Source organism: Eumetopias jubatus, unplaced genomic scaffold, assembly GCF_037043125.1.
Source record: "Eumetopias jubatus isolate StellerSeaLion01/CBP00866 unplaced genomic scaffold, mEumJub1_p1.0 scaffold_5, whole genome shotgun sequence".
NCBI lineage: Eukaryota > Metazoa > Chordata > Mammalia > Carnivora > Otariidae > Eumetopias > Eumetopias jubatus.
In genome coordinates this window covers 113,675,131-113,689,602 of record NW_028274811.1, presented here as the reverse complement: position 1 = coordinate 113,689,602, position 14,472 = coordinate 113,675,131, and the positions used below count along the sequence as shown (strand labels likewise).

Sequence of the window (14,472 nt, the reverse complement as noted above, 5' to 3'; positions counted from 1 at the left end):
TAAAAGATGACTAACAGATGCACCTTTGATGTACAAAGTAGAAGAGGATCTTAGTTTATGATGGAAATTTCCACTTTGGGCACACTGGAAATTAAGAAGAGAGACAGAAGCTTAAGGCAAGATGCTGAAGAGGCAGGTAGAGACAGGACCCCAGAGCCCAGCATGGGACAAGACTGCAGGAGACAAGGGAGCAGAGCTGCTGCTGAAGCCACTGAATGGGTGAGCTCTCCAAAGGGAATGGGGGAGATGCCCAGTGCTGGCAGGCTGAGGGGCTATACTTGAAGGACACTCAGTCATTCAACGCAAAGGAAAAGGCAGCTACCAGTGTCTGGGAAGGCACCCACAACAACCAGTAGAAATTTGCATTTGAAAAGGAAAACAATAATGGAACGATACTGTGGCTAACATTTATTGAATCCTTATCAGGTACCATGAACTGATTTATGTTATCTGCATGCACTCAGCTATTTATTCTTCATAAACTCCAAAGAGAAGGTACTATTATTCATACAATGTTACAGCTGAGTAGATAAAACCCAGAAAATTTAGGTAACTTCTCAAGATTATACAATTGATAACTGCTCCAGCCGGGATTGAATCCAGGTAGTCTAGCATCCCAGACCTCGTTCTTAACTATTTGCTACATTGCACGTTCTAGACGGGTAGAAAAATGAACACCAAAGTCTGCCCAGGCAACCACAAGTCACATCTCAGAGCATCAGCTAAATGTGCCAGGAGCAGCTACTGGGGACTGATCAGAAGAGCACAGGACAGGCGAGTTGAAGGCTGACTCTCAAGGAGCTTCTAGTCTAGGGTGAGAAGGACATAAACCAATGATTAAGGTAAATGATAATGGATACTTAATATACTATGGGCCCTCAGAGGAGGAAACAACAAATCTTTGGGACTGAAGCCTGACCAGTTGGTAGAGAAAGTGACACATCTTGTCCGGATATTGAAAGGTGAGTGTTCATCAGGAAAAGAAAAGGAACGCACAATACAGGCAGCAACATGGGGCTATGAGGAAATGTATCATACTCAGAATATGATAACGGATCACTCGTGGGTGGGAGCTGAGGTAGGAAAAACAGACTGAGGACGAGTTGGGAAAAGCACTGAAACACAAGGTAAGAATTTATCAACCAGTAGTTGATAAAGTGTCGCTGAGAAACCTCTGGGACTTTGCACATGCTGTTTTCTGGAACCTTCTTTCCCCATGCCTCCTCTTCTTCCCCTTTACCTACTGACATCTGCATATTCCACAGATCCCAGCCTCACCGTTACTTCCTCCCAGAGCTTCCCCTGCTTTGGAGGCCAAGTTCTCCTTGATTTCAATGACCACCATTTTACCATAATTCCTTATTTATTACTTGTATTCCCCACTAGACTAAAAAAATCTGTGATTCAGAGCTTTTTCTGGTTGTTCACCGCTGCACTTCCACTGCTCTGCTCAGCTCCTAGCAATTAGTAAGTGCTCAATACATATTTGATGAAATGAATATAAAAATAAATGGGGCACCTGGGTGGCTCAGTTGTTAAGCGTCTGCCTTCAGCTCAGGTCGTGATCCCAGGGTCCTGGGATCGAGCCCCGCATCGGGCTTCCTGCTCTGTGGGAAGCCTGCTTCTCCATCTCCCTCTGCCCCTCCCCCTGCTTGTGTTCCCTCTCTTGCTGTGTCTCTCTCTGTCAAATAAATAAATAAAATCTTAAAAAAAAAAATAAGCGTTCATATCCTCTAGCATGAGATTCACTCAACAAATACTACTCTTATGTACAAAGCATGAACCAGGCCTCCAAGAGTATGTGAGAAGGAGAAACATAATATGCTTTCCTTACAGAAGCGTATTTCAATCCCATTGGGAATACAAATATAGCTGTGTGACACAAGTTCACAGTGACAGACACTTTTCAGGTATATGTTACAAAATTGAGTGGTGCCGCAGGGAGATCATTAAGAAGTGCAGACACGTTTATCTCTAGCACAGGATGAAATATGCAACCTTTGAGTCAAAATCATATGTTTAACAAGTAAACTTGTTTTAAAAGAAAATCTGTGACTGAGAAATGGTTGGAAGAGTTTTTGCAGATAAAACACGTCAAGTTCTTGGGTTGCCAAGGGAAAGGGTGGCAATTTGGTATCAACGAGGAAACCTTGCAATGCCGTAGAGAATGGTATACTGAGGGAAGTGAAAGACTTTAAAGGGGATTGAATTTGATGCCAAATATGACAAAGTACAGCACTTATGAGGGAAAGGGGATCAAAATGTTTAAAAGTCTAACAAGTTTGACCTATGGAGCCCGTGGAAGGATCTAGGGATTGTTTGGCCTAAAACAAGAAGAGGTGGGAAAAGCAAACCTTTGTCTTGTTGTGGAGGCTCCATAAAGATATCCGCACGTCCCTCGGCCAGCCTAAAAGAAGCCGATGTCTGTTGTTCTTGTCTGCCCAACGTCCTTCTTCCAGAGGGAACTGCCATATGCTTCTAGTAAAGCTGACAGTCATGGTGCCTCACCTCTGCCCAGCAACCCTGATTGGTCATCCCACCGTGGTGACTGGTCAAGATGAGAGTGCCTCAAGCAAAGGCAGCCAAAGTTCTTCCACGAGAAAGAGTATTTAGGTGTCTTATCCTGTGGACTCATGAGTTAAGGATGGTTTTAGACTCATTTCTCTAAGCCCTGCCCGAGACTGAATCCACGAGGAACACAGCCTAGGGACGGAGAGGGCGGATATAAAGAGAACACAGAGAAATGTACAGAGACAGAAAGGGAGAGAGACAGAGAAGGAAGAGACAGAAGAAAGAAGAAAGGCAGAGACAAGGAGAGGGAGACAGAGACAGAGGGAGAGAGCGAGCCTAGATGGCATTGTTCAAACCCTGCCGAAAGCCACGTCTGAAGCCAGACTTTTTAGCTACCTGAACCAATCAATGTATTTTCTGTCGCACGCTGCTGAAAAAGATCTTACTAATATATCATCTGAGAAGCAAGTTGGTCAAAACACTACATCCAGGAAATTCAATGGGATATATACAGGGAAAGCCCTTTTCAAAGGCTTATTTAAAACATAAATCCGTTTGAGTAAACAAAAAAGATATTCACTGAAGTCTGCTTCGTGTATAAAACATGACTGGAACTGGCAGGAAGCTGCCATTTACGGTGGTCACCTCTAGGGTTTACTTACAGCTGTGGAGGTGCAGAGGGAGAATGGAGACCTTTTTATGTTCTACTTGTAAACTGACGGCATGTTTTTTTTTTTTTTTTTACAATGCTCAGGTATTACTGTCATGCTTGTTTAAAGCTGTGATGATTAGAAAAGAGGCTGCTGCGGTGGGTCAGGCGGAAGGTCATGACCTGGGGCGGGACCAAGGAAGATGGATGGGAGGGTCAGGGGGAGGAAGAGTATGTTGACCCTGGGAGAAGGTGAGGGCTCCCACCCAGGGTGAATCCAGGGCATCCTGTGAGAAAGCAGAGGGGACACACTGGCCAGAAAGATGTCTGTGCTCTCCGCCTTGCTCAGCCCTCAGAGGGAACTCCTAGACTAATGTCAGAATGTTCTCAGTGACTTGAGAATGTGCTGGTCTAAGGCTATCATGTCAGCCACAGGCTATCATGGATACTCCTACGTTCAAGAAGTGTCAACATCTAGCAAAGGGAAAACTGAAGTTTAAAACATATTTTAGAAGTTAGTAAGAGTGATGTCTCTCCTGACCCCAATCCAACTGATTATCCAGTCTCGCCAGGACCACTCCCAACTGCCCCCCCCCCATAACTGTTGTTAATGGTTTGGTGCAATTTTATTCATAATCTCGCTCTCTCTCTCTCTCTCTGTCTCTGCCTGTCTCACACTCACTCAGGTACACCTAGATACGAACATCTCTATATTTATTTTACAAAAGTGGAATTATTCTGAACATTAAAATCTGACACTTTTTTCCCCCAAATAACACACCAGTGATATCTTTCTAGGACAACACACATAACTATTTCCCATGGTTTTTAGTGGCTGGATTAAAACCAGTACTCTATGACAAATACTTGGTTGGTTTTCATTCACCACAGAACCTTAGCTTCAAAATAATCAACTGTACTATAATGCTTTTAATGCAGTTTTCTGGTCTCCCATGACCATACTATATGATGCAAGTAGTTTAATTATGCTTTGGAAATGATTTTTAACAAGGCAATAAACTTTCATTAATAGGATTCAATTCTCCAAGCACCAGGAAGCACAGTGGGTGGAGCACTGCAGTTGGGAAAAAGCATTTTATAATATTAATAGAGTCCTACATCTCACTTTGATCCAAAGGTCTGCCATCCGGGTGGGATTAAGAATCACAGTCAGCGTTCTTGTCTGGGAAGCACTACTCTAGATCAGTTGTCCCCACAGACTCATGGTAGCTCCAAAGAGGAAGACAAAACATCTTGCCAGGAATCAAATCTCACTGACATGCTCACTCTGTGCTCTGGCCCAGCCCAGTCCAACCCAGCCCAACTGTCAAGCTGGGAGGGACAGAGAAAAACAGAAGCTAGATGATAAATAAAAGCATACTCTTCCAGGCTAAGATGTTGTGTTATCAAGTTCAGGGTGGACCTTCCATCCCAATGAGCATATCACCCTTAGGGACAGGAGATGCTAGAGACAACTGGCAAATTTCCCAGGCTCCCTGAGGAAAACAAACCAAACGAAACCATCTGGCTCCATCTTATTTATGGTATCAGAGGTTTTGATGTCCACTATCAGAGAAGGAAATGGAGCTAATGGTGGCACAAAAAGAGAATTTTTGAGAGAATTCCCTCAAAAAGAGGGTGTACTGAACATTCCATTTGTTGAACAGTGTTTCCCAAACACCTAAATCAGTATTTAGGTAATTACTGGCTAATTGTTAATTTCTCCATTAAAAAGGTAAGTTCCATGAGGGCGGGACCCTGTCCTTATTCATACCCTTGCACTTTCTCCCACCAGGGGAGACAGTCCACATATGAGTGGAATATAAGAAACAAAACAAATGAACAAACAAACCAACAAAAAAGGAGGCAAAAAACCCCCAGACTCTTAAACACAGAGAACAAACAGGGAGTTGGCAGAGAGTAAGTGTGTGTTTGGGGGGGGGAAACGGGTGAAATAGATAAAGAAGAATAAGAGGTACAAACTTCCAGTTACAAAATGAATAAATCACAGAGATGAAAAGTACAGCATAGGGAATATAGTCAATAAAAGTGTAATAACGTTGTAGGGTGACAGATGGTCACTACACTTATCGCGGTGAGCATTCGGTAATATATAGAATTGTTGAAGCACTGTGTGTACACCTGAAAGTAATATAACACAGTATGTTAATTATACTTCAATAAAGAGAGTATAAATGCAAAAAAAAAGTCAAAGAATTGATTTAAGTCACAATTGCACTAAATTTTACAAAGCAGAATTGGTTTGATGGGGTCAGAGACAGCTTCTGGAAGGAGGAAAGGATTGAGCTAAAATCTGAAAGACAAGCAGGAGAGGAGGGGGCAAAGGAGCTTTCCAGGCAGAGAGTGGAGCGAAGGTCCTGGGAGTGCTGAGCACAGAGCACTGGAGAGAGAAAGAAGGCCAAGACAGCTTGCAGCCCAGGGAGTGAGTCTGGTGAAGGGCATCATGTGAGGCTGGGGACACAGGAGACAGATGGCACAAAACCTTACAGGTCAAGGAGTCTGGTCTTGATCCTTAGTACGATGACACCCATTGAAGGGTTTCAGGCAAAGAGCAACAAGATCAAAGTTGCTTCGTTGGCTCTGGCAATGAGATCTTGTAAGGGGCAAGCAGATTGGAGGAGAATAAAGTAGATGTGGGGAGAACAATTAGGAGGTTGCTGAAGTGGCTTATGCAAGAGATGACATTAGTTTGGACCAGGATAATAAAGATGGAGAGAAACAGAGTTGGATCTGTTTAGGAAGGAAAATCAGTAGGACTTATTGTTTAAATGCAGGGGATAAGGAAAGAATAAGAATAACTACCTGATTTCTGGATGATGCATCTGCTGGAGCAGCTATTCACTGAGGAGGTCCAAGTTCAGAAGTATCATGAAGTGCATGGATAGTTGCAGGAACTGAAATGAACATCCACTAGCATTTTGTATGGTGCCTAGCGGGGCCAGTGCCATGCCTTCGATGAACTATCTAACTTAATCCTAACTGCAATCCTATAAAATAGATGCTATTGCCCCCATTTTTAGAGATGAGAAAACAGAAGACTCAGAAAAGCTTAATAACTTACCACCATTCTCAGAGCTAAACATTGGCAGAGCTGGGATTTGAACCCAAATCTCTTCCGTTCTAAAGCAGATGGATCTTAATGACCAGCCCATCCTGCTTCACGACAGCTCCTGCCTACGTGGGGAAAATTTCATGATTTCAAAAACACCTGAGAGTTAATCTGGAACTCTGAAGCCAAATCTCCGTAGGGAACCTGCAGTCCTTTCCTCAGGACTGCTCAGAGTAAATTTTCCAAATCAGGAAGATAATTCTACGTGTCTCCCCCATTCTTCACTCGCTACTCGGCTCTTTTTCTTCCCTTTGCTTTTCCCCCACACTGAAGGTTAACTCCAGTTGCCATGATCCCCTCAGCTTTGCCTTCTCCAAGCTCCTATAATATTTTTAGTCTTGGCACTCATTTTGGCAGTGATCATAGGCAGGCTACCCCGCAAGATTTCCATGCATTTTCTACTCCCTGACATTTCATTTCCTCTCCTGCGAACTTCCATACAGTATATAGTGACTGCCTGTAAGTCTTTCATGTACTGAAGTCAGACTGTTGTAAATAAGCTAATAAACACAAATTTCACACTATGACATGCTACGGGTCTGGCTGCCAACCAACAGCTCAGTTTTACCAATGTCACTATCTATAGCTAGAGAGTCTCATTATATGTGCATTTAACTTCAGCACATTCAACTATGTGTTCTTGGTAGAGAAAGAGAGAGAAAGAGCTCACACAATTTAAGCAGAGCTGGCCATTATGCTTGCCATTCCCATCAATAAGCACCTGTCCCATGAGATAGGAGATGAATCCGCTGTTCCTGCAGCTGGTTCCAGGCCCTCAAGACCTTCCCGATTGTGAGTAATTCTCTGGACAGACTCTGATTTTCGTGTTTAAAGACACATATTTTAGATACGTCACAATCTCTAATTTTAGTCAACTGCTTTCCCTGTCCCACGATTAAAGAAACAGTGACTATCCCTAGACCAGAGGAGAAACTGGGTCTGTTGCACTTTTCCAGAGATAAGAAAAGCTTGTCCCTGCTCATTCCGATAACATGTGACTTGCATACTTTCTTTTGGGAACTATCCCTGAGATACGAATACCGTGATGTCGGTCTATGATCCTGTAATTATCTGAACTTTAAATTGCATTCTGCTTTTATTACTGAATATAAACACGCAGGAATTGGAAAATAAAAAGTCCTACTACAACTAATAAATATACATCTCAAACAAAGAAGGCAAAGATGGAAATCATTAGGCCTCCTGAAGTCAAATGTGAAGAAAAAGAACAAAATTTTTCAAAAGAATTAAATGTTAGCCCCGCATCCCCCAAACAATCAATTATTGGGGATTTTACAATTAACTTTCTGGAAAAGATTCTCCAGGTTGCATGCACATAAAATCATGATACAGACACATTTTTGGGGAGGAGGTCATGTTCAAACATCAGACTATCATTCTAAACCAGCTCTGCTGCCTACGGGGCAGGTGTATTAATTCTTACTCCCTCAGAGTTTGGTTCACGCCATCCGTATAAAAATGTAGAGCTCTACAGTGAATCTGATTGCCGCTACCTGTCACTGTCTAGATTGTGAGCTCCCCGCAAGCAGGTTCTAAGCCTTACAAACCTCGGCGTCTGCAGGACCTCAGAGAGGGCCTGACTAAAAAGGAGCCCTCTGCAGAGACTAGAGCGTGGGGGAACCAGTGAGTAGCCAGATCATCACTCTGAGATTCATCGCTTCTAATGAACTAGGGAAGAAAGAAAGGTCCAATAGCCCTCAGGTCCTTGTGCCCAGCATGGAGCTCCGCTGTGCACATTGCTCTGCCCTTACCTATCCAGAGAAATGCAGCACAGGTGAAAAATCGATGCCGTCGTGAGCAGGACGTCTAGAGATGTCCGGACGAGGCAAAACATCTCCCCATAAATCCAGATGTCTTGAACCAGCTCGATGGCACCAAAGGGCATCACCAGCACCGAGACCAGAAGATCCACAAAGGCGAGAGATACAATGAAGTAATTGGTTTTTATCTTCCTGTGAGTGAAACGTGTAAGGGAGGAGGCAGGGGGGAGGAACAAAGGAAAAGGGGAGCGAAAGGAGTAGGAGAGAAAAAAGGAGGAGAGGAAAACAAAGAAAGAAGGGAGAGAGACAAAGGAAAAGAAAGTCAACTCTCCAGTGCGTTCTGCAAGACCCCCTTTCCCTTCCGCCACACGGCGTGCACGGTCCAGCCACCCCCGACTTCTCTAGACCCCCTTGCACCCAAATCCCTCCCATCTTCTTCCCTGAGGCCACACGGGCCTGATTTGAGCCCCCATGCATGGAACCCCTCCCTAGGGCCTCTACATAGGCTGTTCTCTCTCCCCATCCATCCTCCCCTTCAGGCCATGGTTTGGTTATTCTCAGGGGACCCTCCTAAAGGGCCCTCCTCACAAATGGTGTCAAATTCCACTGTTTTCCTCTCTGAGATTGATTACTGTGTGCCTCACATTTGTGACCCCGGTCAGAATTGTGCTTTTATACTTTCTTTGCATCATCCCTGGATTCGTGCATGCCTTGCTTAGAGGAAGGCCACAGATCAGGCAGGAATGCATCTTTTATGCCCCCTCATGGCCTGGTGGCTCTCGATCCAGGCTGAGCCTTAGAATCGCCTGGTGAATTTTTATATATATATGAATGCCCATGTCTCTCCCCAGATCAATTAGTTCAGAGACTTTGGGTGACTAACCTATCCATGCACCCCGCCCCCCCCCAGGGTTTCAGATAAAATAGAGCACTCCTAGTTAAATCTCAATTTCAAATAAACAACGAATAACTATTCAGTAGTATGCTCCAAATACTATATGGGGCATATTTATACTACACATCAGCAATTTCAAAAGATCTTCAGATGATTTTAATTGCAGCTGAGTTGAGACTCATGACGTGGAAAGAGCAGAAAACACAGGTTTAAATACTAGATCAGTCACTGGGCAGCCACCCCTTTTCTGAACCACTGATGAAGTGGGGGGGTTAGATTAGATATGTCCTCAACAATTGTATGTGTATATATAGTGATCACACCTATCACCAACCCTCCCCCACCCCAAAACCCGAAGTTGAACACAGGAAAAAGATGGGACAGAGATGCATGTAAGTGCTTACACTGGTTATGTTAGTCATGGGAAATTATGTGTGATTTTTCCCTGCTCTATTTCACAACATCATTTCCCTTTCAATAATTACAATTATAAAGGAACTCATAGTTCAGGCCCCAGCTGTCCAGGGAGATCCTAGAACTCTACACCGGTTTCCTCCTGAGGTCTCCTCCTGCTACTCACCTGAGCTGCCTGTCCCTGCACACAGCCACCATCACCAGCAGGTTCCCCAAGATGGCCATCAGGATAACCGCCGAGAGAAATGTGAGCAGCACGACCTTCTCCACTGACCCAAAACCCTCCTTGGAACTGGAAGACACACATGCACACAGGCACACGCAGATACACATACACATACACATATACAGAATTAAAGGAAACGCTGAGACACGGGAAAGAAAATCAATTTTTCCCCTCATTTATCTTCAGGAAGGTCACTTTAGCAACAGCAGCTGTAATACACATTTATTGTGCACCCAGTGTATGCCAATGTCCGTACCTGTTACTTTACACGTTATCCTAGTTAACTCCTACATAAGGAGGAGGAGGCTCAGAGAGGGGAATTAACTACTCTGAAACTGCACAGTTATTCTCCCTCAGAGAGCCTGTGACTTTCCTTCAGAGCACTTACCTCAGCTTGTGCTCAGAAATGTATTTGGTTGATTCCTGTTTTGTGCACTTCCCCAGCTAGGATGTAAGCTCCAGGAGGCAGAGACCTTGTCTGTTTTATCCACTCACTGATCAGTTCAATTTCAATGCATCACTCACATTTGTCGGATGAAGGAAAGATGGTGTTGGACGAATGAATGACGACAGTAACTTGAACCAGGGTCTGCGTGAATAGAAGGGCCACCCTCTCTCCAGACCCCTATCCCTGCCCATGTGGAAGCTGCTGTGTACAGATGGGCTGTCCAAGGGAGAGGTCATGGCTTGAAGATTGTTCTAACAAAGTTGACCTGAATAAACAGATCTCACATTCTGTGAAGTCCATCGCAAAGACAGCAGCCAATCGATATGCTCAGGGGCTCCTGTCACTGCCCTGGACCTTATTTCTTTTGGTGCCCAACATCCCAGCTCAAATCTGTGTCCTTGTCCATTTCGGCATCCGATTTGGTCCTATAAACCCTGCCCTCCTACTGCAAACTCATCATTTTGTTTTTAGTAATTTGGAAGCAAGCGTCCACATCAATGAAAGCATAAAATCTGAAGGTTATGAAGAAGCTATAGGAAAAAGTTTTATTTTTAATAGAGTAGTAATAAAATTCTCCTTCTTAGTGAAGTTTCAAAGGATCTCAAAACTCTCAGACCCAAACCCTGCATTACAATATGGAGAAACTGAGGCCCAGAGGGGAGAACTGAATTGGCAAAATATAGTAGAGTCTGGTCTGGGAACAGCTCCTTGTCCTATGAGCCCTCCACTGGAAACACAGGGTCCCAGGCAGCAAGAAAGAGCTGTCTTTACTGAGCTACTTCGACTGAAAACCAAGATGGCTGCTGGCCCCACCACGTTCTAGCTCTGGCCTCCTCCAAAATTCTTTCCCTCAGGTATGGAAGTCAAGACGCCAACTGGAACAAGGAACCAGTATTGCAGCGGTTGGAAAACCAACAAGTTCCTCCACTCTGCTGACAAGTGTTTTGACTGAATGAAGTTGTTATGGCTAAGGGTTCATGAAAAGAAATTCAACTTATGTTCATCCAAATCACTCTTCCACACCTAAATTCCAACTACCAACATGTTACAAATACTGGACAGGGGAAGATTTAACTCAGGAGGAAAAGGCTTCAATAGGGTGCTACGGCTACCCCGAACTAATTTGATCTTAGGCCATGTGGATGCAGGTAAAGTGTCTAACAAAGGAGGTGACAGTGGTTTTTCTCCTTGTCCTTCTCAGAGGCTCTGACTGAGAGAGCACTGCTGAAACATGTACCTCCCCCCAAAGCCGCTGTATTTGCTGTGCCTTCCTCCTGGGATGCTTCTTTAGTGGCTGGCTTCTTCTTGCCATTCAGGTCTCAGCTTAAGGTCAATCCCCATTTAATGTGCCACAGCCAACAAACATTGTGCATTTTCTTTATAGCATTTGTTCTCTGAAATGACTTCTGTTGTTGATTACTGCCTGTGTCCCACTCCCACAGAATGACTTTGGTTCTCTTTTTCACTGCAATTCCCAGATCCTAGCACAGTGTCTCATCTGCTATATGTGTGTACTGGTATGTGTAGTACATGGGAAGTACTCAATTATTTTCCAATTTACAAAGAAAGAAAGACAATGTATTCATAATGGTGAGGTTTATTCTTCAATGTCTTTGAAGACTGGCTGGAGGTACAAAGAATATTTTGCCTAGAGACGAGAAGACCCACAGATAAGACACAAAAGCTATTTTTAACTAACTGAAGCACTGTCATTTGAAAATAAGAGTAGATTTATGCATTCATTCATTCAACACTATTTTCTGAGCACCTACTCTGCATTAGGCATTGTTGTACGTCTTATAGAAGCAGAGATAAGTGAAACAGAGAACAGTCAATGAATAGATAAATGAGAAACTGTGTCAAGTATCAGCTATCACTATGGTAAAAAATCTGGGACGGAGAGGAGGGCAGGACTGCCAGCGGGGGATGAAGGGCTGGCTGCTTAATGGGAGTTGCCAGAGAAGGCACCGTGATGGGGTCATCACAACTGACGCCCTCTAGACTGGGGAACTAAGTGGGACCAGGGGTCAGGTTGGAAGCAGTGGTTCTCAACTTTGGTGACATAGCAAGACGAATACCCTATGATTTCACTCACATGTGGAATTTAAGAAACAAAACATAGGGGAAGGGAAGGAGAAAGAAAAAAAGGTAAAAATGGAGAGGGAGGCAAACCAGAAGAGACTCTTAACTCTAGGGAACAAACTGAGGGTTGCTGGAAGGGGAGGCAGGTGGGGAGATGGGGTAACTGGGTGATGGGCATTAAGGAGGGCGCTTGATGTAACGAGCACTGAATCACTAAATTCTACCTCTGAAACTAATAATACACTATATGCTAACTAAATTGAATTTAAATAAAACTTTTTTTTTTAAATCACCTAAGAAGCCTTCACAAATGCTGATGTATGGGCTCCAATCTCTAAGACATTGATTTAATTGGTCTGGGTTTTGCAGCCTAAACATTGGAATTTTTAAAAGCTCTCAAGTTATTCTGATGTGCAACCAAGGTTGACAGTCACTGCCAGAGAAAGGTAAGATTTAGTAACAAACAGTAAGAACTTTCTAACAACTAACTATGGTCCGCAGTAGCTTCCTGGCATTGTTTTGAACTCCTCAGCTTGGGACAGAAATGTTTAAGAATACCTGTTATACCACTTTGCACCCATTAAGATGGCTACTATAAAAATAAAACAAAACTGAAAAGTGACCAGTGTTGATAACCACATGGAGAAAGTGGAACCCTCGTGCATTCTGCTGGAAATGTAAAATTGTGTGGCCACCGTGGAAAACGATTTCTCAGAAGAAACTTTCTCAAAAGTGTCTCAAAAGACTAACCATAGAATGACCAGATGATCCAGTAATTCTAGTTCTAGGTATAACCCCCGAAGAATTGAAAGCAGGGGCATAAATAAATACTTGTATATCTACGTTTATAGCGTATTATTCTTAATAGCCAAAAGGTAGAAATAACCCAAGTGTCCATCAATAGATAAATGGATAAACAAAACGTGGTAATACATATTATGGAATATTATTCAGCCATAAAAAGAAATGAAGTTCTGATACAAGCTACAACATGGATAAAACTTGAAAACAAAATGCTTAGTGAAATATGAAATAATCCAGACAAAAAGACAAATATTGTATGATTCCATTTATATGAAGAGCCTACAATATGCAAATTCACAGCAACAGAGAACAGAATAGTGGTTACCAGGGACTTGGGGGAGCAGGGAATGAGAAGTTATTTAGTGAGTACACAGTTTCTGTTAGGAAGAGGAAAAAGTTCTGGAGATGGATAGCGGTGATGGTTGGACACCATCGTGAATGTACTTACTGTCACTGAACCACACGTTTAAAATGGTTATTTTACATATTAATGGTAAATTTTATGTTATGTATATTTTATCACAATAAAAAATGGTTACATGGATGACCACATATCAGGATATTGTATGGGGCTCCTGTGTTGGAGGCAGGTTGAACTGGCTGATTTTTGGTTGTTTTCTTGTCTATAGACAATGATCTGAACATATTCTTAGAACATGGATTCTCCACCCACCACATCCTCACCATTAGAACCATCTCCCCTGTATTGCCTTTCCTCTTGTAGGAGAAAAAGCCAGATTCAGGAGATGTGGTGAACACTTCTGGCACCAGAGAATGTATATTTCAAATCAAAAGGCTATGTCAGGGTCAGAGAATCCCAAGTTCTGTGTTATGGTTCATTTGTGGCACGCCAATTAGGAACTAGAAATAGCTAAACTTTAAACTGTGAGTGACAAGCAAAATTTAAATCACGGAAGGAGCTTTTCTAATTAAACAGAACTGTCCACTGAACTAAATGTAAGTCCAGTAATGATAATTAAAATAAATCAGGAACCATTTCAGCAAAATCCATGTTAGATCCCTAGGTTACCTCTGACAGCCTCCAACCACTCCATCAACTGTGACCAGGCAGTCCTCATCTGGACAAAGAGCTGTCCACTCCACTAAACTGGTTCTCTGACAATTATGAGAAATTTTCCTTTCTATTCTTTTTTTAATATTCATTTATTTTAGAGGGGGGAGGAGAGGAGGGGCAGAGGGAGAGGGCAAAAAAAAAAATCTCAAGTAGACTCTGCTGAGCGCAGAGCCCAACACAGGGCTCAATCTCACGACCCTGAGATGGTGACCTGAGCTGAAACCAAGAGTCAGACCCTTAACTGGCTGCGCCACTCAGGCACCCCTCCTTTCTCTTCATTTGCTTTTTTCAATTGTCTCTTGATCTGTCAAGAAATACCACAAACTTAAAAAAAAAAAAAAAAAGAAATACCACAAACTTGTTGGCTCTGTGTACCATTTTCTCTGCTCTTAATAGAAGAAAATGTTATGACAATAATTCTGGTTAAATTTCCACATATGTTAGTGTATGTGGAAAT

The 14,472-nt window shown here is 43.1% G+C and overlaps 1 protein-coding gene across 1 annotated transcript in view; it reads right to left on the bottom strand.

Annotated features, from left to right (window-relative positions):
* Nucleotides 1–10,460, bottom strand: part of HTR4 (5-hydroxytryptamine receptor 4) — an 80,410-nt gene extending 69,950 nt beyond the window's left edge. Inside the window, exons 1-3 of the mRNA XM_028106707.2 lie at nucleotides 10,431–10,460; nucleotides 9,547–9,665; nucleotides 8,063–8,263 (exon numbers count right to left, since the gene is read on the bottom strand). Of these exons, the coding sequence (XP_027962508.1) occupies nucleotides 8,063–8,263; nucleotides 9,547–9,665; nucleotides 10,431–10,460 (350 nt within the window). The remainder of the gene's footprint in view (nucleotides 1–8,062; nucleotides 8,264–9,546; nucleotides 9,666–10,430) is intronic.
* Nucleotides 10,461–14,472: the final 4,012 nt, after the last annotated feature.